The following is a 27,924-nucleotide window of genomic DNA, read 5'->3' as shown; positions in this document are numbered from 1 at the left end:
AATAAAAATGGCATTAGCTGAAAATGGCTAATAATGGGCACATCAACACAATCATCACAGCCTGTAATGTTGGAAAGTGTTTGGCTGCAGGGTCAACAACAAAAACAAGTCATTCTTTGAAAAAGTTATTTTAATCTAAATCAAAAAAATGTTTGGTAACATAAAAAGCATACAATATTTGGTAGACCATACCAAAAGTCTTCACATTAATCAGCACTGAAGATGAAAAAAATGGACCAATTTTGATCAAACTTGAGTCTTTGTGTGGCGAAGTTTGTGGCAATCATGGTTTGGATTCTTCTGTCATCAGTTCATTATCAGAGTAAAAATTGTGGGGAGTTTGTTGGGCCCGAGACATCTTCTGATGCGTCGGAGACACCAAATCCAGCAGTCGGGTCATTATCCTTTCAAGCATGTGGTTAGTTTGCCTCTGCAGTTCCAGGTGACGTTCCTCCATCTCCCTGTCCGCCTTTATCCAGTTCTCCAGCATCTGTGTCTCCTGCTGGTGGTGCAGCTCCTCAGCACGCATAAACTCCTCATGCTGCTGCTGCTGGATTTTCAGGAAGGCTTTCATCACATCGCTGGCGTCTAGCCTCGTCTTCCGCTTCCTTTTCCTGTTCAGAGTTGAAGGCCCCGCACTCGTGGGGGGATCAAACGTCTCCTGATCGCCCAAAAGGGATTCAGTTGAAGTGGAGAATGTGGCTGTTAAATATAAAAGTTGCATAAATATTTTACACATAGTAACGTCTCCAAAGCATCAACGAATTGGATATTCTTTTTTAGTTAGGTTTGCTTAACTAGCCAAGCCAATCCTAGCAGAAAGGTGAGTAGCTATAGAACATTGTTACATAGCTCTCCAAGTGCCAGTGGCCAAAAAAAATAAATAAAAAAATCTGATAAACTGTGCGCACGGATTGCGACACTGTGCCCACAGATTAATCAATTGTGCTCATACTTTTGCGCAATCTTGCGCGGGCCCACATTGCATGTGCGTGTCTCTGAGCAGAGCAGCCAGACTCGTAGCTTTGGGTTTGCAGGCGGGGGAGGGTGCTTTGTTACAGTGTGCAAGAAACGGAGGAGACTGTCTGGCTTTTCTGCGTGAGCGAGCTGCCGAATACAGGAGAACAAAGTCTCCTGGGAGATTTGTATCTCCGAGCAGAGGAGCGGCTTTGGGACGGGTGGAGGCAGCTATTGAATGAACAGTCCTGAGAAACCCTGCAAACAATCATGTGAATTTGTGTTACCAGTCCGATTATATTTTTCGGGTTTAAATTCATTCACGGCTAAATGTTGTTAGCATGTATTAACCTAATCCTAACCATTCGTCCGGGTCATTCCGGGCCGCACGGATTTAAAAGAAAAGACTAAGCGGGCATGCACTTATTAATAATCATAATAATGATAAAAGTCCGTTTAGAAGATCATCTCACTCCATGTAGGAGCTTTGTTTACAACGGAACTCAAATTTCTTCTTCTACGGTTTTATCGTAATTTATCCAGACCAATCACTATCTTTCACGCTATCTGACCAACGTACAGCCAATCTAATAGCGTGACATCATTAGCCACAGGCCGTGTTCTGGAGACATGCGCATGCAATCTGTGCGCGCGCACGATTTTGAAACAGTACGAGCATAATTGATTAATCCGTGGGAACGGTTTAGCAATCCGTTTATCAGATTTTTATTTTGCACTATTGTGTTCAAGCCGGCAAAACTGTTGTTTTTCCAAACACCTATGATCTAACAATAGTATAAGAAAGAAGTTTACGTTGTAGGAAAATCGAAAATACTGAATTCATTACATGTGAACAGCACAGAGTGACAAACCCAATCAGTCCAGAATAATTTCTCTCCCCCGTGATCACAGGACCTGACATCAAAATAGTCTTACAGTCTGCGCTTTACCAGGCCACAAGTCCGCAACTTCATGCTTTATGCGCACAGCACACCTGTCAGGTGTCAGTGAAGTTCAGCTCTTGTGTGCTCGTTACAGCATGAAGTCCTCAAAGCTATGTCCATACATTTCATGTTTTGTGTAGTTGTTGTTCAGTATAGATTTAAAGAGGACAAAAACCTAACAGCACTTGGAGCATGCTCAGTCCATATTCTGCGGCCTCACAGATGGTGAACCATGACGGGCCGAAGCGGAAGAGGAAGCCTGCAGATACTAATTCTGGTTATTCAAAATAAAATCCCATTAGTGAAGTCATCTGGTTAATATGTGAATTAAAGACTTACTGCACTTCAACATTTGAAGACGGATTTTCAAAAGGAGCTTGTTTTTTAGTACGTCTGAGCTGTAAGGCATTGAGTTTGGTTAAAACTTAAGGAATTGAATGACACACTGATATGCTGAAATAAAACATACAAAAAACTGTCAGAACAGTTCAACTCTACAGACCTTTATTTCGCGGCTCTGCTTCAGAATCGTCGATGATGTTCTGCAAACTGCACTCCTGATCCGTCTCGTCCTTGAACTCGAACATGAAATTTTCACTGTCCTCACATTCAGACATGAACTCCACCTTCACATCAGGCTCCTGACTCAGGAGCAGCTGCTCTCCCTCCTCATTACAGCACAGTTCCTCTGGTTCCTCTTTGATCTGTGGAGGTTCTGGGTCATCCTCCTCCATTTTATAGTCATGTCGCTGCAGGACATCTGGAGGCAGAAAGAATTTTTGAAGCTTCAGTTTAAGTGAGCTGAATGGTGGTGAGTCGTTAGTTTTGCTGCTGTGTTAATTCTCCTGGTGCACGTGTAGCTTTTTCTTGAGTTTTCAATTGGCTTGTCCTCTAAAGAGTATTACTACAAACACTACTGCTGTTAGCCATTAAAACACAGACCAAGCGAAGCAAAACTTCAAAAAGACAGACTTCTTTCAGCCCTTTGTTGAATGTTTTATGTTCTCTTATAAATAAGGTCTTTGAAAAAATGGTTAGAAGGTGAAGTTAATTAAAATATTTATCATTTTCTAGATTTACACTCGTCTGTCTGCAGTGCATCTCCCTTGCATTGCATAGGGAGTCCATCTAATAACCATTAGTTTGTGTACATTGTCTTCATTCCGCCTCCTTCATTCCTCATTGAGTACTTATAAAATGCACGTTGTGTGTCATGAATATTTTTTTGTCAAAAACACACACTCCAAACTCCACTATAGCCAAGACCAAAGAGCTGTATAAGGACACAAGAAACTAAACTGTTGACCTGCACCAGACTGGGAAAACTGAATCTGCAATAGATAAGCAACTTGGTGTGAAGAAATCAACTGTGGGAGAAATTATTAGGAAATGGAAGACATACAAGACCACTGATAATCTCCCTCCATCTGGGGCTCCTTGCAAGATCTCAACTTGTGGAGTCAAAATGATCATAAGAACAGTGAGAAAAAATCCCAGAACCACACGGTGGACCTAGTGTCTGACCTACAGAGAGCTGGGACCGAAGGAACAAAGACTACCATCAGTAACACACTACGCTGCCAGGAACTTAAATCCTGCAGTGCCAGACGTGTCCCACTGCTAAAGCCAGTGCATGTGCAGGCCAGTCGAAGGTTTTCTAGACAGCATTTGGATGATCCGGAGGATGTTGGGGAAATGTCCTAGGGTCAAATTAAACCAAAACAGAACTTTTTGGTAAGAAATCTACTCGTCGTGTTTGGAGGAGAAAGAAAACTGAGTTGCATCCAAAGAACATCATAGCACCTGTAAAGCATGGGGGCGGAAACATCATGCTTTGAGGATTTTTTTCAGCAAAGGTACCAGGACGACTGATCCGTGAAAAGGAAAGAATAAATTGGAGCCATGTATCATCAAATTTGAAGAAGAAAACCTCCTTTCATCAGCAAGAGACTTTTGAGTATGAAAGACCCCTTCAGTGAGATTATATACGCATGCGGATGGATGGATAGAGAGAGAGAGATGGAGAGCATTTAAAACTATTTTATTTTGAAAGTACAACGGAAGTTTTTCTGGGGGTTTTTCCGTGACCCGGAACATTTTACCGTTTCTCCGGCTTCTTTCCGCAAATTTGACGCGTCAACGGACTAGAAATAAACTCCTGCCTTCACACTTTAATTTCCATTTAGCTTCGTGAAAAATAAGAGTACCTGGATCAAATACTGGTATAAAAGCACAACAATGTGTCCATTCAATATTCATCTTCATTCATCCGTGTTAATCATATATCTGCTGTCACGTTGTGCACAGTTACTGGTTTCAAATGAACTCACGGAAGCGGTCCGTCTCTGCTTCGAAATCTGCAGGCAGATTTGGGGTCTTCGTTGTTCTTTCTTTGATGAAGAGACGGCTGCGTTGCATGAAGCGGTAACACCAGGAAGGTCCTCCCGCAAAGTTATTTATATTCATCTCTTTGGCAACTACCTGGGCGTGGAGACGTAACTGCACCGTCGTGAAACCTCTTCCTGCAGCGCGTTGTTCCAGCACCCATCGGTGAACCCGCTCCTCCAGCTGTGGCCATCTAGCTCTTAGCCCGCGATTAGCTTTTTTCGTTTTTTTCATTACAGTGAGAATAGCCTCCGCTTTTCGCCAATCCCTCACGAGTTTCTCACTCACTCCAAACCTTCTTCCTGCTGCTCGATTACCGTTTTCGGCAGCATATTTCGATGCTTGCAGTTTGTAATCTGCACAGTAGGACTTTCTTTTTAAAGGCATTTGTGTCCGTTCTTTCTCAATCAATGACTGGAGAACTGACTGACTGAACAACCCTCCCCCTTTGAATCCAAATAGGAAGTACCTGCTGGCTCCAAGAAGCCAGAATCTCTTAGACTTCTATTGAGAAATAAACAGTTATTACTCGGTCTATTTGTCAGAATAACCAACCACTACTGCTCAGCTAACTGTTTTTAGCATGTTTCGCTAATCACTCGTTTTTTCACAACATTTTTTAATGACAAATTGTTCAAGTTATCAAGTGACCAATCAGATGCCTCAATCAAAGTATGTGCTGCTAGCTGAGCCCCCCCCCCCCCCCTTGTGTATAAATTATTCATATGTACTGTAAGAAATTAAAGTATACAGAATGTGTTCAGCACACATTTGACCTTCAGTAACTATTTCTGGTATTTTTCCAAATTCAAATTCTGGAGCTTTAATCAGTGTTATCAAATGTTGTCTGTCTGTAAAAATGATCATACAATAAATTACTTTACTTACATTTTTATCCACTTACTCCCATGTTATTTTTTTAAAAACAAACATTGAAAAACGTCTTTGGCCTTACTTTTTGAGTCCATGTGTCGATCCTCCACAAAAATCTCTATGATCTGTTGTAAAGTCTTCCTTATTTTCCTTTATTTTATACGAGTTCCTCCCTCTCAATGGAGAAAGACGTTCTTAGTCTTTTTCTACGGTACCAGTGTAGCTACAAAGCAGCTGTCAGCTCACGTCTGCCCCCTGCTGGTGAGGCATGTCTCACCTGTAATCTTTTCTGCGGCCGCTTTGTTGCCAGATTGTTGCCAAGACTTAACTAAGACTAAATGCTTTGCAAAAAAGAAATAAATTACTATAAGACATTTCCTCATGGTGTGTTTAAATAATCATATTTATTTTGTAATGTTTTAATAAGTAAGGTTTTGCAATCATAGATGCTCAAAATATGAGAAAAATGGTTTGATGTAAACATTCTGTTTTTTTTCTTTAAATAGCTTCCAAATCATGTGACCTTATGATTGCAAATATATGCCAACTCATGGCTCCAACATACACCATACACACATATGAAATTTTTATATAAAACTCCAGCAATTTGAGGTCACTACCACAATTCGGCATATGTTTAATCTCTTTTGGTCAGGCGGTTTGGGAGCTATTGAAAAAAAAAGACCAAATTTCATTTGCAAACCTGTGAAATTTTGATATACAAATTTATATAAAATAATTATTATCTTTGATTACCAAAAAAAATATTGTTTCTGATGTTGGGATGTCAGTACCACAATTCGGCATAGGTTTAATCTCTTTGGGTCAGGTGGTTTGGGAGCTATTGTGAAACAATGACCAAATTTCTTATGCAAACCTGTGAAAGTTTGATATAAAAATTCATATAAAATATTTAACAACGTTAATAACAAAACAAAGTGGCGTCTTTGTTTTTGGGATGTCAGTGCTACAGTTCGGAATATGTTTAATCTCTTTGGGTCACATGGTTTATGAGCTATTGAAAATATTGACCAGATTTAATATGCAAACCTTTGGAATTTTAATATGACAATTCTCATAAAATTTTTGTGTGTATGGTGTATGTTGGAGACATAATTTGTTATATATTTGCAATCATAAGGTCACATGGTTTGGAAGCTATTTAAAAAAAACAGAATCTTCACTTCAAACCATTGTTCTTATAAGATATTGAGCATCTTGATTGCAAAACTTTTCTCATTAAAACATTGTAGAAAAAATACATTTATTTAAACACAACATGAGGAAATGTTTTATAGTAATTTTTTTTATTTTTGCAAAGCATTTAGTCCTAAGTTTGATCTAAATCTTCTCCATCTCATGCACTTGTTAATTTGTTGACGGTCCCTAAGGCCGCATTTACACTGCAGGTCTTGATGCCCATATCAGATTTTCTGACTATATCCGATTTTTTTGACGACCCACTTACATCACCTTTCAAAAGTGACCCGTATCCGATTTTTGCATTTACACTATACAATGCTGAAACTATCAAACGTATACGTTCTGAGGACTACGTAGCAGCATTTCCGCCTTCCGCGGATACGCCTTTGTTTAATTTACGGTTCTCCGACACTATCCGATTTGTCTGCTTACATGGCACACGCAAATGCACGTATCCGATTCGTATCCGATTTATTTCCACATATGAATTAGGCCTGTATCCGATCTGAGAAAATCGGAATCCATGCGCTTTTGTCTTGCTTACACTTTCACCGGTTATATTGATTGATTGATATTGATTATACAATGATACACACATACATATATGCCCCCCCCCCTCAACTTGCGATCAGACTGTCTTCTTTAAAACTTTGTTAAAAACATATTTTGACAATAACCCCCACAGTTAAAACTGTTTGTATTTTTTCAACAGATGACCTTTTGAGGCTGATTCAGTCCTTGTAACTGTAAATAGCACAACATGCTCATGCAGTGCTGGAAGAGCTGTCTAGAATTATTTGGTCGCATTGCTTTTCCAAAATGCACACAACAAAGGGCTTTAAATCCCTCCCATTGCCCTCCTTATGCACAAGGCTAAAACAGAGATAAATAGGAGGAGCTTCTTCCCCCAGACCATTCGGGCCCTCAACCTAAATACCTCATACCCGTCTTCCTGGACCCCTGACCCACACAACACGCTGTACTACCTGGGCTGTTTTGGAACAGACACTGCATTATTCTACACAATCGATATAAAATGGCACTCTACATTTTGACCATTTTTCAGCACGTGGACACTGCACTTTTTTGAATTTTTGTGGCCTTACATCACTTCATGTATGCTAGGCTATATTGTCAAATATTAATTGAAATTTTATTCATGCTCAGTCACCTGACCATACTAACAGCTCTTAGGCCTGTACTCAGGGAGTCGTGCAATACAATTCACTACATATTGTATGTATATGTATGTGAATTTGAACGTTAATTACAGTCCTGGCATCATCCTCGTAAACGGGTAACAATGAACTGTTTTTACTTTTGCCATTAGTTTTGTGTTAATATGTTGACTTTGACACAAAAGATTGTTATTCTACAGGGAAGATCACAAGAGGCCACCAGCGACATGATTGTGTGCAAACCAGCAGCAAGGTAGAAAGAAAAAGTAAGGGCCGGTGTGACATACACACTGTGGCATATTGTGATAAGTCTTTGTGGTAATTCCTAAAACACAAGCACAGTTCTGCATGGTTATTTGTAAAACACTACTGCTATAAAGTTCAACAGCACAAATTAAAGCCTCTGAATTTTCCAAATCAATTTTTCAACAAACTCCATCCAATTTTTCAAAAAATTCATGTCATCTTAAGTGCTCTAAATTAAGTTAATAGCTGGCGTCCAGAAATATTCATGTTTGGTTGGAACCTTACATCTTACATAACAATAATATTCTACTCGAGATTCTTTGGTTGATCTTTAACTGCTTTGTATTCAGTCATTCCTACTTTATGAGAAAATGTTTACTTTGGCTCCATCTCCATTCTTGGTTATGTTTACTGTATACATTTTGTGATTATTTTAATTTGTTTTGAGTAAAATTGCAAAATAGGTTGCTGTTTGAAGTTACCCAACAATCTAACGCTACAAGCTAAGGTAAAGGACGGTTGATTATCAAAAAGGAATCATTGTAATTTTGTTGTTTTGCTTTTCTTCAGCTCTCACGGTGTGACTATGACGGTGGAGTAAATAAATGGGTTGGAATACCCCATCATAGTCCATAAGTTATCATCATTGAGTCCATCGTCTGAATCAAGTCCGGCTGGAATGCTACATGAACCTAGTTTTCATATACCTGCATTTATAAAAATAACCTCTTTATTGGCTAAAAGGCAGTGTGACCAAAATAAAACAAAGTGATAAATTACTGACCTTAAGGTAAAAGGTTTACATACCCATTTCATGTAACTGTCTTTCAGGAATCCTGATAGTATTTCTGTGGCAATACTGTGGATCTTCTTCCTTAAATGCAAACATGTTACTTTCAGAGTCTACAGCTGTTTCTCTGCATTCAGACTTGATTTCCACCTTCACGTCGGTGTCCTGATTCTGCACCAACCGCTCTCCTTCCTGACCACCGCACTGCTCCTCTGGTTCCTCTTTGATCTGTGGAGGTTCTGGTTCTGCTTGGTACAGATTGGACTGTCCCTCCTGCTTGCAAAGCTGCCCTTCATCCTCATCCTCCTTACAAATGTGATGTTGTTGAACATCTGGTGGGAGACACCAAAAAACTAAGTTGAATTTTTTAAGAATGAAAGAGAATTAGATAAAATGATAAAATTCAAAAAAAATTCCACACACAAACCCATTTCACAGAATATTTCCCTGACATACAAAAAGAAACAAAGCACATCAGAGTTATACCACTGGATTATACTGAATGTACTTTGCTAAATTTCAATGAGTTTTGGAACCACCGCAGTGTTTCTGACAGCAACACCAGAACTGACATTTAGTGGTAGGATACTAATGCACAATGGTGGAAAACAGGATTCAAATATGTAATAATTTACTAGCAAACTAACCAAAGGGCTTGAAATTTAAGAAAAGCTTAAACTTATCTTGAAATTATGCTTCAAGCTGAACTAAAGTCTTTAAAGGTTTTCAAACTGCAATGAAAAACGACATAAAAACCTTTTATTACTGGGGGTTCAGTTCATTTCTACTTATAGAATCATCAATAAAAATCTTCTTCCTCTTTCGGCTTTTCCCATCAGTGGTCACCACAGCAAAACAACCTCTCTTTCGAGGTGCAGTCGCGTGGTTAACTTGGTAATGTTTTACGCCGGATGCCCTTCCTGACGCAACCCTCTAAATTTATCTGGGTTTGGGTCTGGCACAGAAGCAGAGAAGGGAATAGGGAGCATCCTGGATTCGAGCCCTGGTTTCACGGACGGAAGGCGCCGCAAACTAGCACGAGCTAAACTGGCTCCCAGGATCATCAATAAAAACGATGAACAAAATTAATTAAGTCAGCAACATTATATTGCATGCTAAATTTCAACACAAATCTTTGACACCTTTCTCAAAACCTATGAAATCAAAGAAAAAGAGAGAAGATCTTTAAAAAAACAGCACGATGGGTGTATGTGTGTGAGTAGATAAGAGTTGTGTTGTAAAGAACTGTCTTTTAAGAGGAGGGGTGACAGATTATCTATGTTTTTGGGCGGCTGGGTAGCGGGGTTGGTAAGGTAGAAGGAAGGCTGCCACGCAGGAATCCAAGGTTAGATTCCCGGAGGGGAATAAACATTGGTACTGGGGGCAATTACCATATCAATGGCGAGCAATTAACATCACCAAGTTGGGGCCCTTGCGCAAGACTCTTAACGCTACTGCCCCCGAGCGCAATTCAGCAGCAGCTCACAGCTCCCCCCAAAAATGCATTTCTGGTTATGACTTTTTTTTTAAATAATGCTAAACAATCGCTTCCATAAGAAACCTCTATTGCAATAAAAAAAATTCTGGAGCTGCCCCAGACGTAACTCTGCAAAAAAAAAAAAAAGATCTCTTACTCAAATAACTTATTTCCTTACTGACTATTATAACTCCTGTTTGAAAGTAATATTGACTTGAATATAAAAAAAAAATAAAGTCATTAATTTTGCATTGAATAGTTTGATTCACTAACTATCATGTCACCCACATATGATAATGTAAACAATCTTATTTTTTCACCTCTCCTGATGATCTCCTCTGAATCTGATAAGTCAGATTCAGAGTTAGTTTCCTGAGCTTTGAAGTACATAAACAGTATGAGAAGATTTTAGACTACTTAAAACAACAGACAATTTTTCATGAAAAACACAAATCATTTTGAAAGGTTCTTCTTGGTTGGAAATTCTTTCATAATTACTTACAAGAGTTAGAGAAATCTTCAGCTGCACAAATGTACAGTGTGATTCGTTGGAAGGGCTTTCCCAATATCTCCTTGTACTGCTTTAGAGAGAAAGGTACTTCTGTTCCTGGTATATTATTTATCTTTGTACCGTCAGGGTAGAGCAGTAAGAAGGGACCACTATGTAAATTTGTGTGGACGGCCTTCAGTTTTTGCTCAGCAGCTCTCTGCAATTCAGTGGCATCCACCTCTGGTTGCACCAAAAGGGGCATCACTGTTCCTCTTGCAGCCTTCAGTCCACCATCTTGTAGCCGCATAAGGCCTACTGAAATCTACAGGGAAACATTGAAATACTGACTGTTAACTAGATCACTGACACTATAAATACACAACACAATGGACTGTCAAACAAATTATTAGTTTATATCAGCAAGAAGAGTTACCTTCACAACCTTCCTCTTCTCTTGAAATGTTACTTTTTTCTTTTTGAAACGCATTCGTTCCTCTTTCTCCTTTAGACTCGGGGAAGTCTGAAATGACTCCAATGCACTTTCTCCAGGTGCCTCAGCTTCAAATAAGGGTCCAATTGTCAATAAAAAAGGACAGAAAGACACATAGTGTTCTCAACTATACTCATAGAGTATATAGCTAGCTAGCTGGAATTATAGCTAGGCATTAAGAAAATAATTAATCTTTAATAGTAATTCCTTAGTTGAATTTTTCGAAAGAGACGTTTACTGGTGAACTTCCTTTTTTTCACAGACAAACCCATTTCACACGATATTTCTAACATACAAGAAGGGGTTCAGTTCATTTCTACTCATAGAATATTCAATTAAAATGATGAACAACATTAATTAAGTCATTTCTATGGGGGGGGGGGGGGGGGGGGGGGGGGGGTCCTTCATATATTAGTATTTGTGTCCTGGTATGTTAAGTGTAGCAAGACAAATACCGTATTTTCCGGACTATAAGTCGCACCGGAGTATAAGTCGCACCAGCCCAAAAATGCATTATAAAGTAGAAAAAAACACAGATAAGTCGCATTTTAACTTTCACAACCTTATATGACACAATCATAGCAGACTGTTTATCTAATAATTTCACAGTAATTTTTTCTCAAACTTATTTATTTATTCCTTTCATGAAGCATCATTGGCCAACTAATACTCTGTTTTCATCCTGTTTTTGTAGAAACAGTTGTCATTTTTATTGCATTTCTGAATCTATGAAATCATTCGAAAATAGAATATTATGTTGTTAGCCTTCAAGATCTTACTGTAAAAAAAAGTTTGCTGATTCTCTGAGTCACTTAACATACCTCATACATCAAATTGACCCAGGAACATCATCTCTGTTCCTCACAAATGAACATAACAGGAGTGTTAACAATGTATTTATTTCAATTTATTTCTAATATAAGTCGCTGCGGAGTATAAGTCGCACCCCTTGCCAAACTATGAAAAAAAGGGAGACTTATAGTCCGGAAAATACGGTAATCATGTTGATGCAAATTTCTTCTAATTTTTTTTTTGATTATGCCAAATATGATGGTGTTTATTGAAGAGGTTGGGTTGATATAGTGTGCATTTTACTACATAAATATGTATTTAAGTAGAGGGACTTTTGACAAAGTACCTTAGCAAATTTTAAACTTAAATCTCTTTGCTTTGTCATTTATCAGGTCATGTTTAGTCCTTTCTGTGAGGTGAACCGTCCATGCATCCTGGTATACTGTAGCTCATGCTGTAGAAATGTCAGGTTCCTAAGGAGTCCTCAAGATGAAGGTACATTTTTTCTGACTGTTAATTATTTGAATCGTATGAATATGCACCCCTGTTACTTTCCTTCTTTGAATTGTAATTTTACATAAAAATGAATTAGCTACTCTGTACAGTCATTTACAAACGATGGAAGGGATTGTGTAGCATAATTAAAAATAAAAGTCAATACCCGAAATGCTTTTTCGTTTTCATAATGAAGCTGCATGTGCTTTTCACTGTGCTTTATTACTCTTATGATTATTATTAGGGGCTTTCTCTCTCATATTTTTTAAATGTGTGTTCAGTGCTTTTTTCTTCGCTGGAAGGACCCGAAAGACAGGTTAGCATTAGGCTAATATGTGCTAAAGCATTGGCCGTGGAGGTACTTAAAACTCTGTGCGGGCAATGCCGCAATGAGCATCTTAGATGTAAATATGTGGGAAGTACATCATCCTTTATTTTGTCTGGACACCACTGGAAACACAAATTAATATGATGGTTTAGAGTTTCTCAGATCTGTGTAAAAGCACTTCCGCCTTCAGCGAACCGGAGCTTCAGATCGCGGGGCTTTGCGCTCCGCTATGCGATAGCGTCTGCCGGTCCGAAAACAAAGCTAGTCCGGGGGAAAGTTTCGACGAACCACGGTGCGTCCGAAGGAGAACCGCGAAAGCTGGAAATGCTGCTACGTAGTCCAGAGAAGCTGTGTACAATCATCAGGAGTACACAACCGTCACAAAGCCCTCTACTCTGCCACTAAAACAAAGCTACACTGCTCCCAGCATGTGTCTCTTAGCAGCCGGACACACGGAGATAGCACTGATGTCATCATCCTGCCTCCCCTCTGGAAATGCTAAGTCTAATTGAATTATGCAACACTATGCGCAGGGTTGACGTGAAAATGAAAATGCAATCCCCCTCTTTGCATTTTCTTTTAAATATGAGACAGAATAAGCGGTTTTTAAATAGAAAATGAAAAAGCATTTTGCAGTATTGCTTTTTCTTTTTAATATTGAGTCAAAAAATGAAAATTCATTTTGAAAATTAAAAGGCATTTTTGCTTATGACTTTTTTTTTAAAATAATGCTAAACAATCGCTTCCATAAGAAACCTCTAAGCTATTGCAATAAAAAAATCCTGGAGCTGCCCCAGACTCAACTCTGAAAAAATAAAAAATATCTCTTACTCGTGTAACTTATTTCCTTACTGACTATTATAATTCTTGTTTGAAAGTAATATTTTACTTGAATATAAAAAAATTTAAATTCATTACATTTGCATTTAATAGTTTGATTCCCCAAGAACTCAAATCACTAACTATCATGTCACCCACATATGATAATGTAAACAATCTTATTTATTCACCTCTCCTGATGATCTCCTCTGAATCTGATAAGTCAGATTCAGAGTTGGTTTCCTGAGCTGTGAAGTACATCAACAGTATGAGAAGATTTTAGACTACTTAAAATGACAGACAATTTTTCAATTTTTCATGAAAAACACAAATCATTTTGAAAGGTTCTTCTTGGTTGGAAATTATTTCATAATTACTTACAAGAGTTAGAGAAATCTTCAGCTGCACAAATGTACAGTGTAATTCGTTGGTAGGCCTTCCCCAATGTCTCCTTGTACTCTTTTAGAGTGAAAGGTACTTCCGTTCCTGGTATATTATTTATCTTTGTACCGTCAGGGTAGAGCAGTAAGAAGGGACCACCATGTAACTTTCGGTGGAAGGCCTTCAGTTTTTGCTCAGCAGCTCTCTGCAATTCAGTGGCATCCACCTCTGGTTGCACCAAAAGGGGAAGCACTGTTCCTCTTGCAGCCTTCAGTCCACCATCTTGTAGCCGCATAAGGCCTACTGAAATCTACAGGGAAACATTGAAATACTGACTGTTAACTACATCACTGACACTATAAATACACAACACAATGGACTGTCAACAAATTATTAGTTTATATCAGCAAAAAGAATTACCTTCACAACCTTCCGCTTCTCTTTTAATGTTACTTTTTTCTTTTTGAAACGCATTCGTTCCTCTTTCTCCTTTAGACTCGGGGAAGTCTGAAATGACTCCAATGCACTTTCTCCAGGTGCCTCAGCTTCAAATAAGGGTCCAATTGTCAATAAAAAAGGACAGAAAGACACATAGTGTTCTCAACTATACTCATAGAGTATATAGCTAGCTAGCTGGAATTATAGCTAGGCATTAAGAAAATAATTAATCTTTAATAGTAATTACTAAGTTGAATTTTTTGAAAGAGATGTTGACTGGTGAACTTCCCTTTTTTCACAGACAAACCCATTTCACACGATATTTCTAACATACAAGAAGGGGTTCAGTTCATTTCTACTAATAGAATCATCAATTAAAATGATGAACAACATTAATTAAGTCATTTCTATGGGGGGGGGGTGTCCTTCATATATTAGTATTTGTGTCCTGGTATGTTAAGATGTAGCAAGACAAATAATCATGTTGATGTGAGTTTCCTCTCATTTTTTTCAGATTATGCCAAATATGATGGTGTTTATTGAAGAGGTTGGGTTGATATAGTGTGCATTTTACTACATAAATATGTATTTAAGTAGAGGGACGTTTGACAAAGTACCTTAGCAAATTTTAAACTTTAATGTCTTTGCTTTGTCATTTATCAGGTCATGTTTTGTCCATTCTGTGGGGTGAACTAGAGGGCTGCATTGGGATCGGGTCCAACCGGGTCCCGCGGGACACAACCCAAATCTCGCGGGATTGGGCGGTTTGAATTGTGCTGCGGGCGGGAGCGGGCGGCAAAAAAAAAAACCCGCGGGATCAGTGCTGGCATGAATATCTCATGAATATATATTAGCGGACTACGTTAGGCTGGGCGGCTGTTTGATTCTTATGTACTAAAGCTCCGTGAAGGCACCAGGTAGAGACGCCCAATGGCCTCTGTCATCTAACCTGTTGTTGGAGGTGCGCCACGCCCCGCCTCTTACTAAGAGCGCGCTTCAGGCCGTCTGTCTGCGCGCACACACACGCACACTTTTAACAGAACAGGATTGGTAAAAATATATTTAATAATTAAGTTGCACATTACACAAGAGGAACGCATGAAAAGATGAGGCTGGAGGAGGGACATGAATCTCTTTAATAATATCAATACAAATACCGTAAATTCCGGACTACAAAGCGCACCCAATTATTAGCCGCACCTACTTATTCTCACGTGTTTAACTAATTTTATACAAACACAAGCCGCATCGAAGTACAAGCCGCATGAATTAGGCAACATTGTCATCCTGACAGATAACGTCCTGACTCACAGAGCAAGTGTGATTTATAAGCACACAGTGGGTGGAGTCAGTTTTGCCTCAGGCTCATGTAATTGAGTATATCTACATCTGCCAAACAGTATGCAGCTCTATTCTGTTCACAAGTTCCTCAGTTATGTTTTTTTTTTTTTTTTTTTTTTTAACTTTTGACAATCTAGGTATCATACATAAAATTACAAACAGTAACCATATAATCAACATTACATCCCTCAGTTATGATGAGGAAATTTGCATCCGCGATCCCCCATTTCCCATGAGTCTTAGGGGCTAAAGGCGGGGCCAACGCCCGGCTCGCCATTCTGTTGTAAGTGTTTAGGAATGAGCAAGTATCAGCAGTGCACGGAGGGGTGAACGGGTAAAGCTCTCCTTCCGCTTGTGTCGCGGCAGCGTTATGGGAGTAACAGGGCTGGTTAAAAAACACACTAGTAAAATAAATCAGCGACGACTGAAAAGCGCGCGCCTCAGCGCGATACGCGCGCCTCCTCGCGGCGCGTGGGTCAGAAGTTTCCTTCCACAACAAACACTGTTGTTCCGCGGACGCCTCGAGTAAGCCCTGGCTGCAGCCTGCAGAATGGCTCGACGCCTCATGGCTCCCGCGCGCTCCTTGTCTCCCCTTCCTATCTACTCCGACAGCTCTGGCCAGGGCGGCTTCAAGGAGGAGCGCTTCGTCCCCATTGCGCTGGTGGACGGAGCAAATCGTGTCTGTGCAGAGCAATCGGACTTAATACTGTACGTTTTGTGTATGAGGGGCGGATGCGTTGTTACGTGTGGGAGCCTTCAGACTGCCATCGGCCCCGCAGCTCAAACGACACGCAGTCTCCAGCTCACACGGAGGCTGTGAGCGTTTCAATGCAAAACTCCGCTCAGTCCTTAAGAACCGTTAAAACGACCACGTCAATTTGTGTTTCCAGTCGTGTCCCGACAAAATAAAGGTTGATGTTATTCCCACATATTTACGTGCAGCCAGCCGAGTCACTATGACAGAGTTAAATTCACTCCATGCGCTGTTCTCTTTGTCACGCAGCTGACCGGCTTTTCCAAACCCGTTGGTGATGGTGGATTTTTTCACGCTGCTTTTAACGATTGCTTTTAACTTGAAAGCTTCATCATATTGTAGCGGCGATCACGTGCTCGTTGGGTCTAATGGCACCAAAGGATTCTGGGATGCGGCTGGGCATGCGTGTTTCGTTTTGTTGAACCATGACTGAAGTGTCTAAGACCTGAAGTGAGGTCCGTGCTGTTTGGCTGCTTAGAGGTGTGTTGAAAAACAAATGACTTGTGTTTGGTCTTAGAGAATTCAAACCATTCACTGTGTCCGAAAATACGTACGCGGCGGCTGTCAATAAAATCCATAAATTAGCCGCGTCACTGAATAAGCCGCACGGCTGTAAGCGCAGGAAAAAAGTAGCGGCTTGTAGTCCGGAAATTACGGTAGGTGTTTTTTTCCTGCGGAACGGGAGACATTACAAAATCAATGCATCTCTATTACTGTGCGGGACTAAAGTCTACGAGTTTTGCGGGTGCGGGCGGGAGTGGACATACATATTGCGGGAGCGGGCGGGAGTGTAACGCATACGTTGCGGGAGCGGGCAGGATTGGTCAAAAATTCAGCGGGCGCGGGCGGGAGCGGGATGAAGAAAATAGTCCCGCGCAGGGCTCTAGGGTGAACCTTCCATGGATCCTGGTATACTGTAGCTCATGCTGTAGAAATGTCAGGTTCCTAAAGAGTCCTCAAGATGAAGGTTAAATTTTTTCTGACTGTTAACGATTTGAATCGTATGAATATGCACCCCTGTTACTTTCCTTCTTTGAATTTTAATTTTACATAAAGATGAATTAGCCAATCCTTACAGTCATTTAGAAACCTCTAAGCTATTGAAGTAAAAAAAAATCCTGGAGCTGCCACAGACTTAACTCTGAAAAAAAATCTCTCTTGCTCAAGTAGCTTATTTCCTTACTGACTATTATAATTCTTGTTTGAAAGTAATCTTTTACTTAAATATAAAGACATTCTCAAATCATAAATTTTGCATTGAATATTTTGATTCCCAAGAACTCAAATCACTATCATGTCACCCACATATGATCATGTAAACAATCTTATTTATTCACCTCTCCTGATGATCTCCTCTGAATCTGATAAGTCAGATTCAGAGTTAGTTTCCTGAGCTGTGAAGTACATAAACAGTATGAGAAGATTTTAGACTACTTAAAACGACAGATAATTTTTCATGAAAAACACAAATCATTTTGAAAGGTTCTTCTTGGTTGGAAATTCTTTCATAATTACTTACAAGAGGTAAAGAAATCTTCAGCTGCACAAATGTACAGTGTGATTCGTTGGTAGGCCTTCCCCAATGTCTCCTTGTACTCTTTTAGAGTGAAAGGTACTTCTGTTCCTGGTATATTATTTATCTTTGTACCGTCAGGGTAGAGCAGTAAGAAGGGACCACCATGTAACTTTCGGTGGAAGGCCTTCAGTTTTTGCTCAGCAGCTCTCTGCAATTCAGTGGCATCCACCTCTGGTTGCACCAAAAGGGGAAGCACTGTTCCTCTTGCAGCCTTCAGTCCACCATCTTGTAGCCGCATAAGGCCTACTGAAATCTACAGGGAAACATTGAAATACTGACTGTTAACTACATCACTGACACTATAAATACACAACACAATGGACTGTCAACAAATTATTAGTTTATATCAGCAAAAAGAATTACCTTCACAACCTTCCGCTTCTCTTTTAATGTTACTTTTTTCTTTTTGAAACGCATTCGTTCCTCTTTCTCCTTTAGACTCGGGGAAGTCTGAAATGACTCCAATGCACTTTCTCCAGGTGCCTCAGCTTCAAATAAGGGTCCAATTGTCAATAAAAAAGGACAGAAAGACACATAGTGTTCTCAACTATACTCATAGAGTATATAGCTAGCTAGCTGGAATTATAGCTAGGCATTAAGAAAATAATTAATCTTTAATAGTAATTACTAAGTTTAATTAATGAAAACCAAAAAAATAAGTTTAATTTTTCAAGATTGAAAGATGTTGACTGGTGAACTTCACTATTTTCACACACAAACCCATTTCACACCATATTTTTAACATACAAGAAGGGGTTCAGTTTATTTCTACTTATAAAATCATCAATTAAAATGATGAACAAAATTAATTAAGTCAATTTTATGGGGGGGAGCGGGGGGCTGTCCTTCATATATTAGTATTTGTGTACTGGTATGTTAAATTTAGAAAGACAAATAATCATGTTGATGCGAATTTCCTCTAATCTTTTTCAGATTATGCTGAATATGATGGTGTTTAGTTAAGGGGTTGGGTTGATATAGTGTGCATTTTACTAAATAATTATGTATTTAAGTAGAGGGACTTTCCAGAAAGTACCTGAGCGAATTTTAAACTTTACCGTCTTTGCTTTGTCATTTATCAGGTCATGTTTTGTCCATTCTGTGGGGTGAACCTTCCATGCATCCTGGTATACTGTAGCTCAGCGGTCCCCAAACTCCGGGCCGCGGACCGGTATGGGGCCGCATAGAAAAAATAAATAACTTACGTTACTTCCGGTTTATTTATTTCGTAATCTGAAAGATGTTTTATTTGGAAAGACTGCCCGATTCTCTGTAACATCCGTCAATAAAACTCTTGACATAGGCCAAGGCGTTCTTCTTGGTCACGTTATAGGATACCGCTAAAATGAAACCCAGGATCTGGCACAATGAGTTAAAAACAAACGTCTTTGGAACATTTCTCTGCCAAGGGGAAAAGGCCCAGCCAGGAGACAGAAGAGGAGCCTTCGACTTCCAAAAAAAGAAAGCTAAATAGACAGAAGTTATTTTTTGCCCCATGAGTGTGGGAAGGGGAGAGGATGATGACACCTGTGCGATGTACGATGTCATGAGTGTCAAAATAAAAGCTCAGGGTTTGTCTGGTCACAACTATGTTAGTTGTTTATCGCAGCATAGCAACAATAATCAATCGCCTTCAATTACAAGACCGGTCCGTGGCGTTGAAAAGGTTGGGGTTCACTGCTGTAGCTCATGCTGTAAAAATATCAGGCTCCTAAAGATGAAGGTAAATTTTTTTCTGACTGATAATGATTTGAATCGTATGAATATGCACTCCTGTTACTTTCCTTCTTTGAATTGTAATTTTACATAAAAATGATTTAGCTACTCCATACAGTGATTTAGAAACCTCTAAGCTATTGCAGAGAAGAAATCCTGGAGCTGCCACAGACATAACTCTGCAAAAAAAATCTCTCTTGCTCAAGTAACTTATTTCCTTACTGACTATTATAATTCTTGTTTGAAAGTAATCTTTTACTTAAATATAAAGACATTCTCAAATCATAAATTTTGCATTGAATAGTTTGATTCCCAAGAACTCAAATCACTATCATGTCACCCACATATGATAATGTAAACAATCTTATTTATTCACCTCTCCTGATGATCTCCTCTGAATCTGATAAGTCAGATTCAGAGTTGGTTTCCTGAGCTTTGAAGTACATCAACAGTATGAGAAGATTTTAGACTACTTAAAACGACAGATAATTTTTCATGAAAAACACAAATCATTTTGAAAGGTTCTTCTTGGTTGGAAATTCTTTCATAATTACTTACAAGAGGTAAAGAAATCTTCAGCTGCACAAATGTACAGTGTGATTCGTTGGTAGGCCTTCCCCAATGTCTCCTTGTACTCTTTTAGAGTGAAAGGTACTTCCGTTCCTGGTATATTATTTATCTTTGTACCGTCAGGGTAGAGCAGTAAGAAGGGACCACCATGTAACTTTCGGTGGAAGGCCTTCAGCTTTTGCTCAGCAGCTCTCTGCAGTTCAGTGGCATCCACCTCTGGTTGCACCAAAAGGGGAAGCACTGTTCCTCTTGCAGCCTTCAGTCCACCATCTTGTAGCCGCATAAGGCCTACTGAAATCTACAGGGAAACATTGAAATACTGACTGTTAACTACATCACTGACACTATAAATACACAACACAATGGACTGTCAACAAATTATTAGTTTATATCAGCAAAAATAATTACCTTCACAACCTTCCGCTTCTCTTTTAATGGTGCTTTTTTCTTTTTGAAACACATTCGTTCCTCTTTCTCCTTTAGACTTGGGGAAGTCTGAAATGACTCCAATGCACTTTCTCCAGGTGCCTCAGCTTCAAATAAGGGTCCAATTGTCAATAAAAAAGGACAGAAAGACACATAGTGTTCTCAACTATACTCATAGAGTATATAGCTAGCTAGCTGGAATTATAGCTAGGCATTAAGAAAATAATTAATCTTTAATAGTAATTACTAAGTTTAATTAATGAAAACCAAAAAAATAAGTTGAATTTTTCAAGAATGAAAGATGTTGACTGATGAACTTCACTTTTTTCAAACACAAACCCATCAAACACCATATTTCTTACATACAAGAATGGGTTCAGTTTATTTCTACTTATAAAATCCTCAATTAAATTTCATTCATTTATTCTCTTCTACCGTTTTATCCCTTTCGGGGTCACGGGGCTGCCGGAGCCGATCCCGGCCACTCGTGGACGAAGACAGGGGACACACTTGACAGTTCGTCACTTTGCAGTGTCACATATCACACACCCATTCACTCTCACACTCACACCTAGGGACAACTTAGAGTACCCAATTGACCTATGAAGCAAGTTTTTGGATGGGGGGAGGAATCCGGAGACCCCGGAAAGAACCCACACGTGCACGGGGAGAACATGCAAACTCCGGACATTAAGGCACCGCATTGATGTTCTGTTTCGGGTCCCCCGGCCGGGACCTGAACCGAGGGCGTTCTTGCTGTGAGTCAAGAGCGCTAACCACTGTACCACCGTGCAGCCCATCAATTAAAATGATGAACAAAATTAATTAAGTCATTTTTATTGGGGGGAAGGGGGGTGTCCTTCATATATTAGTATTTGTGTACCGGAATGTTAAAATTTAGCAAGACAAATAATTATGTTGATCCAATTTCTTCAAATTTTTTTTTAGATTATGCCAAATATGATGGTGTTCATTGAAGAGGTTGGGTTGATATAGTGTGCATTTAACTAAATAAATATGTATTTAAGTAGAGGGACTTTTGAGAAAGCACCTAAACAAATTTTAAACTTAAATCTCTTTGCTTTGTCATTTATCAGGTCATGTTTAGTCCTTTCTGTGAGGTGAACCGTCCATGCATCCTTGGTATACTGTAGCTCATGCTGTAGAAATGTCAGGTTCCTAAGGAGTCCTCAAGATGAAGGTACCTTTTTTTCCAACTGTTAATGATTTGAATCGTATGAATATGCACCCCTGTTACTTTCCTTCTTTGAATTGTAATTTTACATAAAAATGAATTGGCTACTCTGTACAGTCATTTAGAAACCTCTAATCTATTGAAGTAAAAAAAAAATCCTGGAGCTGCCACAGACTTAACTCTGAAAAAAAAATCTCTCTTACTCAAGTAACTTATTTCCTTACTGAATATTATGATTATTGTTTGAAAGTAATCTTTTACTTAAATATAAAATAAAATTTCAAGTCATTAATGTTGCATTGAATAGTTTGATTCCCAAGAACTCAAATCACTATCATGTCACCCACATATGATAATGTAAACAATCTTATTTATTCACCTCTCCTGATGATCTCCTCTGAATCTGATAAGTCAGATTCAGAGTTGGTTTCCTGAGCTGTGAAGTACATCAACAGTATGAGAAGATTTTAGACTACTTAAAACGACAGATAATTTTTCATGAAAAACACAAATCATTTTGAAAGGTTCTTCTTGGTTGGAAATTCTTTCATAATTACTTACAAGAGGTAAAGAAATCTTCAGCTGCACAAATGTACAGTGTGATTCGTTGGTAGGCCTTCCCCAATGTCTCTTTGTACTCTTTTAGAGTGAAAGGTACTTCCGTTCCTGGTATATTATTTATCTTTGTACCGTCAGGGTAGAGCAGTAAGAAGGGACCACCATGTAACTTTCGGTGGAAGGCCTTCAGTTTTTGTTCAGCAGCTCTCTGCAATTCAGTGGCATCCACCTCTGGTTGCACCAAAAGGGGAAGCACTGTTCCTCTTGCAGCCTTCAGTCCACCATCTTGTAGCCGCATAAGGCCTACTGAAATCTACAGGGAAACATTGAAATACTGACTGTTAACTACATCACTGACACTATAAATACACAACACAATGGACTGTCAACAAATTTTTAGTTTATATCAGCAAAAAGAGTTACCTTCACAACCTTCCGCTTCTCTTTTAATGTTACTTTTTTTATTTTTAAACACATTCGTTCCTCTTTCTCCTTTAGACTCGGGGAAGTCTGAAATGACTCCAATGCACTTTCTCCAGGTGCCTCAGCTTCAGATAAGGGTCCAATTGTCAATAAAAAAGGACAGAAAGACACATAGTGTTCTCAACTATGCTCATAGAGTATATAGAGTGTACATTGCCTACCGGTAAGCCTCATTTAAAAACAGAAAGAAACTTAAACCTTACTTGTCCCAGGCTCGTCATCATCAATATCACACAGGAATTTGATGCTCTTGCCACATGAACAGCAAAACAGTGGTTTAAAGGGCTGCTGGTGTCCACAAAAAGGACAATACATTGTGATCTGTTAAAAAAAAAGCATAATTAGATATCTTTGGCCTTAAATTATATTAACATTTTAGCCAGCAGTTCCTGGGGTTTTTTTAAAACAAGAAAGACAACTGATTTATTTATTCAATTTAATTTTCATCCTGGCCTAATATTACATTTAAATGAAAATATACTAATAACAAACCCATCTTGCCTGAATCTGCGAAATTTAAAAGAATGTTGAATCTTTAAAAAACTCAGAAAATTATAAGGCTTTAAAAGCTTTACCATATTTGAGATATGCAGTTTGAATAATTACATGTGTTTTTGTTCCAGGCTGTCAGAACATGTTGCCAGTTGTGTTTTTATGGAGTGGTTCATCTCCATGTTTAATCGAGTAAAGCTATAGAACTCAATACTCCTCTCCATGTGGTGCGTTTACACCAAACACTGTTCGGGCTGCAGTGCAATTTGAGATTGCAATTGAGAGTTAAGCTATCTGAACAGTGATTAGGTCGCCTCATCGCATCCACTAATCAGGGACTTGTGGCATGTAACTTAAAGTTTTCTTCCTTAATAATTTGTGTCTTACATTATTCTTTGTAATGTTTATACAGAGATTTTGCCACAACCCACTTTGTAAAAAGATATGTGGCTGTTAGAATAAACCTGTTGCTTGACGCTAGCAAACCGTGTCTCTGAGTAGATCAGCTGGAGTCTCCTAGTTTCTCGTACGCAGGCAGGGGAGGGTGTTTTGTTACGGTATGCGGTCCAGAGAAAAGTTTAGACCACACTCGGTTTGGCTGCTCTGCGTGAGCGAGCTCAGGAGAACCGTCTCCCGGAAGGTCTCCCGGAAGATTTGCATCTCCAAGCAGAGAAGCAGCTTAGGAATAAACAGTCCTGAGAAACCGTGCAAAAAATCATGTAATTTAGTGTTTCCAGTCAGGTCCAGACAAAATAAAGGCTGATGTTATTCCAGTTTAGGTTTATCCGCGGCTAAATATTGTTAGCACGTATTAACCTAATCCTAACCCTACTTCCGGGTCTGTTCTGCCAAAGAATAAAGTACTGGCCCCATGGATTTAAAAAAGAAAAAACTATAAGCGAACATGCACTTATAGTCATAACAATAATAAAAGCTCGTTGAGAAGATCATGTCGCTCTACGTCGGAGCTTTGTTTATTTACAACGGAACTCAAAATTTCTTCATTTATGGTAGAACCGTAATTTGTCCGGACTAATCACTATCTGACACGTCATCGGACCAACGTACAGCCAATCAAGTGTGACGTCATCATTATTCGCAGGCCCCCGAACACTTATTGCAGGCCAAACAGTTTTGGTACCTACACCTAGGTACACCGGCTCTAGGTCTACATCCTCAGAAATGTGTAGATTTTATAGCCAACTCTACAGCTCAAATCTTTCGAGAACAGACGTTGACAATATTATAAAAGAGATTGCTCAACACATCCCCAAAATAGACATCAATTTTACTTTCACTTTTAATCTCTAAGATTGATGCTGTGATTAGTCAACTCTCTCTTAATAAATCTCCTGGATCAGATGGGCTCACAGGGGACCATCATAGACACTTTTGGGAAGATATCAGAAATTTGTATCTGTATCAAGTCTTCCTGGAAATTTTTGAGACCTGCACACTCCCAACTACAATGAAACATGGGATTATAGTTTCCATCCCAAAACCTTACAAAGATTCTAGACTTACAGAAAACAGAAGACCTATCACTTTAAGAAATTCAGACGACAAATTATTAACATAGATCTTTGCCTCTCGTCTCCATACGGGACTCTCAGGACCTATTGCGACAACACATTCTGGCTATTTAAAGGGCAGTTCATAATAATATAAGACAGGTTATGGACATTATTGAACACCGACATCTTATAGAAGATAATGGTTTTATTCTCTTTATGGATTTTTACAAAGCCTTTGACTCAGTGGAGCATCCGTTTATAACACTGGAGAATTTTGGTTTTGTCACTAAATTTAGGAAACTTCGTCTATGGTATATATCTGAATATCCGCAGTTGTGTTATCCTTCCAAATGGCTCCACCCCAAGTTTCAAAACTGGAGTACTAATCCCTCAAGGCTTTCCCATCTCACAATATCTTATTAGTTACTGAGATGTTGGCCATCTATTTTAAGAATTGTAATAATATTGAAAAGTTAAATGTCCTGGACACAGGGATCTTTATTAGCCAGCTAGCAGAAGACACAACACTGCTTTTAAAAGATTAGCATCAAATTACAGCAGCTATTGAAAATGTAACAAACTTTCCAAAGCATCAGGGTTAAACTTAAACTTAAATAAATGTGAACTATTGGCTATTCATGACACACCTTTAAAAGAAATCAATCATATCCCCCATTAAATCTGAAATTAAATACCTGGGCATGTACATCAACAAAGATTAAAAAAATGAGCTAATCAAGGAATGTGAGGAAAAAACGTGATGAATGCAAGGCAATATGTGGCTCCAAAGAGACATGTCGCTGCTGGACCGGATCTATCTAACAAAGATAGAGTGTTTGTCAAGATGTATTTACCCATCTTACTCTATTGCCATCCCACACAAAATGATAAAATCCATGAACCAAATGAATTTTAACTATATTTGGAGAAACAAACCTCATTACATGAAAAAGAACTAAATATATAGACAAAGAATTTAAAGATGGTCATCTCAGTTATTGATTTTGACAGCCTTAATGGGACCCTGAAGATAAACTGGTTAAAATGGTGGATCAAACAAAACCAATAATTCTGATTCTGTGTCCCAAATTATTTATTTAACAAAATAGGTGGGTTAAAGTTTGTGCTTATTAGTGAGTTTGATGTTAATAAGCTCTATAGCATTATCAGAGTTCCACAAAAAATTCTGTTATACTGGAAAATATTGTATGTGCATAATTTCTCGCCACACTCAAATGTTATTTGGAACAACAGATACATCCTCCATAGAAACAAGTCAGTGTTTTGATCTGAATGGTTTGGGCGAAGTGTGTGGTCGATCACTGACCTGATGAACAGGTAGGGTAATTTTCTAGATTATGAGCAATTTTGTTTAAAACATAACTTAAATCCTCCCATTGCAGAATTCTTGAAACTACGTAAACACAATGACATGTAACTATAAAACCATAATTAGCCTCATTATCAATTGAAGGATGCCCTCTTATGGACAAAAAATGTAACAACTCTTATCAGAAATTGGTTCATTACAAGATTATTTCCTGGACGACAGAACAAAAATAATATATTTCAGACATTCGAACAAAATATTTTTTCCAAATTAAGAACCGCATTCATGAAACTTCACAAAAGTTATACAGTTCAAAATTATGAACAATTTCTATCCCTCCAAAGAATTACTTAGGTTATGTTTTAACATTGATGACAACTGTTGTTCCTTCTGCCAGACTGCTGTTGAGGAACGACACCAACCACATATTTTCCTATGTAACGTTGTAAAAATGTACAAATTGTTAAGCTATAAATTCCCATTCATTATGGACTTCTCTTTAAAAGAAATCATAATTTTTGGCCTGTTACTACACAAAAATGTAAATAATTTATGTATCAATAACGCGTTATGTTTGGCCAGATTTTTTTATACACCAAAACAGATTACAGAAATGTCACCCCAACTTTACCTTCTTTTATATAAAAAAGTGAATTTATACTTTAAATCCATAAGATTAATCTACTCACCAAAAGACATAACAGTATATGATATTCTGAGCGATAATCCCGGTATCCGAGACAGTTTATTTAGTCATTGTTGTACATCCCCCTGCATTATGTACTACTATCCAACTCTGAAATTGTTTTCTTTTTTGTCTTTTTGTCTAAGAATGTGTGCATGTGCAGGTATATGCATAATGATAAGTATTCTACTTCTTTTTTTTTTTTTTGCTCCCCTTTAATTGCGTTATTCTTTCTACTGTATCCTCCATATTTTGTGATTTTTTTTTTTTTTTTTTGCAAGTGTTCTGGTGTTGTTCTGTTTTGTGTTCAATAAAGTTCCTTAAAAAAAAGCAGCTCTGGGTCTGCCAGCCAGCTAGCAGCCGGGGGGCTGGCGGAGCTTCAGCTTGTGAAGCTCGCTCGCTCATAAACCCTGAATGGGGACCAGACTACATTTTTTTTAGAACTCTTCATAATAAATCAGCCTGATCTCTCAACACCACCTGCGTCTTCCATGCATTGTAAGTGAGATAAACACAGACATGCTCCATGTAGCGATCAGGCTAAAAACATTAGCTGGAAGCTCCTCCCACTCGGCCGCAGCATGAAGCGCAGGAACACGTTTTAGGACAAACGGCCAGTTTGACTTCGCCGCGCGGCAAAGGAGAGGCGCCAGACGCAAATTCGACGATTCACCGTGAACTTTAGTGGTCTTTCTGTACACTGGCTGTCTCCTCGTGAGGCAAAGGAAGGAGCTAACAATATAAACCGGCAAAAAACCTGGGGCTGCCTTGCCTAACCAAATAACATCAAAAGTACAGATATATAGTAACATTGAACATCAACATTTTCACTTCCTCGTCCGGTTTCCAATTCGTACTCTTGTTTACCTCCTTCTTGTTGAAGTGATGAACATAGAAAAAGCCAATACACTACTGTGTACCAACAAGCTGATCCCCGATTCCGTTGTAGTGTGGCTTCCGTTGTGACGTCACTTCCGTTGTGACGTCACGTGCACCGG

At 38.9% G+C, this 27,924-nt stretch overlaps 1 protein-coding gene across 21 annotated transcripts; it reads right to left on the bottom strand.

The window, feature by feature from the left end:
* Positions 1-111: 111 nt before the first annotated feature.
* LOC101163634 lies at positions 112-27,924 on the bottom strand. 21 transcript variants are annotated; one of them, XM_023965613.1, is made up of 21 exons: positions 27,794-27,924; positions 23,109-23,226; positions 22,846-22,985; positions 22,426-22,735; positions 22,244-22,300; positions 20,652-20,791; positions 20,232-20,541; positions 20,050-20,106; positions 18,321-18,460; positions 17,901-18,210; positions 17,719-17,775; positions 14,269-14,408; positions 13,849-14,158; positions 13,659-13,715; positions 10,977-11,116; positions 10,556-10,865; positions 10,374-10,430; positions 8,594-8,908; positions 2,404-2,661; positions 2,241-2,299; positions 112-2,169 (listed from the first exon to the last, which is right to left on the bottom strand). In XM_023965613.1, the coding sequence occupies exons 2-20, from the start codon at positions 23,218-23,220 to the stop codon at positions 2,286-2,288; spliced, it is 3,234 nt and encodes a 1,077-aa protein (XP_023821381.1). In that variant the 5' UTR covers positions 23,221-23,226; positions 27,794-27,924; the 3' UTR covers positions 112-2,169; positions 2,241-2,285. The 21 variants fall into 21 exon arrangements, with proteins under 21 accessions (XP_023821381.1, XP_023821382.1, XP_023821383.1 ...); XM_023965614.1 differs by having other exon boundaries at positions 112-2,160; XM_023965615.1 differs by having other exon boundaries at positions 112-702.

This window comes from Oryzias latipes, chromosome 17, assembly GCF_002234675.1.
Source record: "Oryzias latipes chromosome 17, ASM223467v1".
Taxonomy (NCBI): Eukaryota; Metazoa; Chordata; class Actinopteri; order Beloniformes; family Adrianichthyidae; genus Oryzias; species Oryzias latipes.
The sequence above is the reverse complement of the archived record's forward strand: the minus strand, read 5'-3'. Positions and strand labels throughout refer to the sequence as shown.

Bases quoted from the DNA above. Each gene is read 5' to 3' on its own strand.
- LOC101163634 (XM_023965600.1), bottom strand. From the start codon at position 23,220: ATGTATTGTCCTTTTTGTGGACACCAGCAGCCCTTTAAACCACTGTTT. The intron at 18,461-20,049 runs GTGAATAAATAA...TATTGACAATTG, and splicing joins AGAGGAGATCATCAGGAGAG to GACCCTTATTTGAAGCTGAG. The intron at 14,159-14,268 runs GTAATTCTTTTT...GTTTCCCTGTAG, and splicing joins AGAAGCGGAAGGTTGTGAAG to ATTTCAGTAGGCCTTATGCG.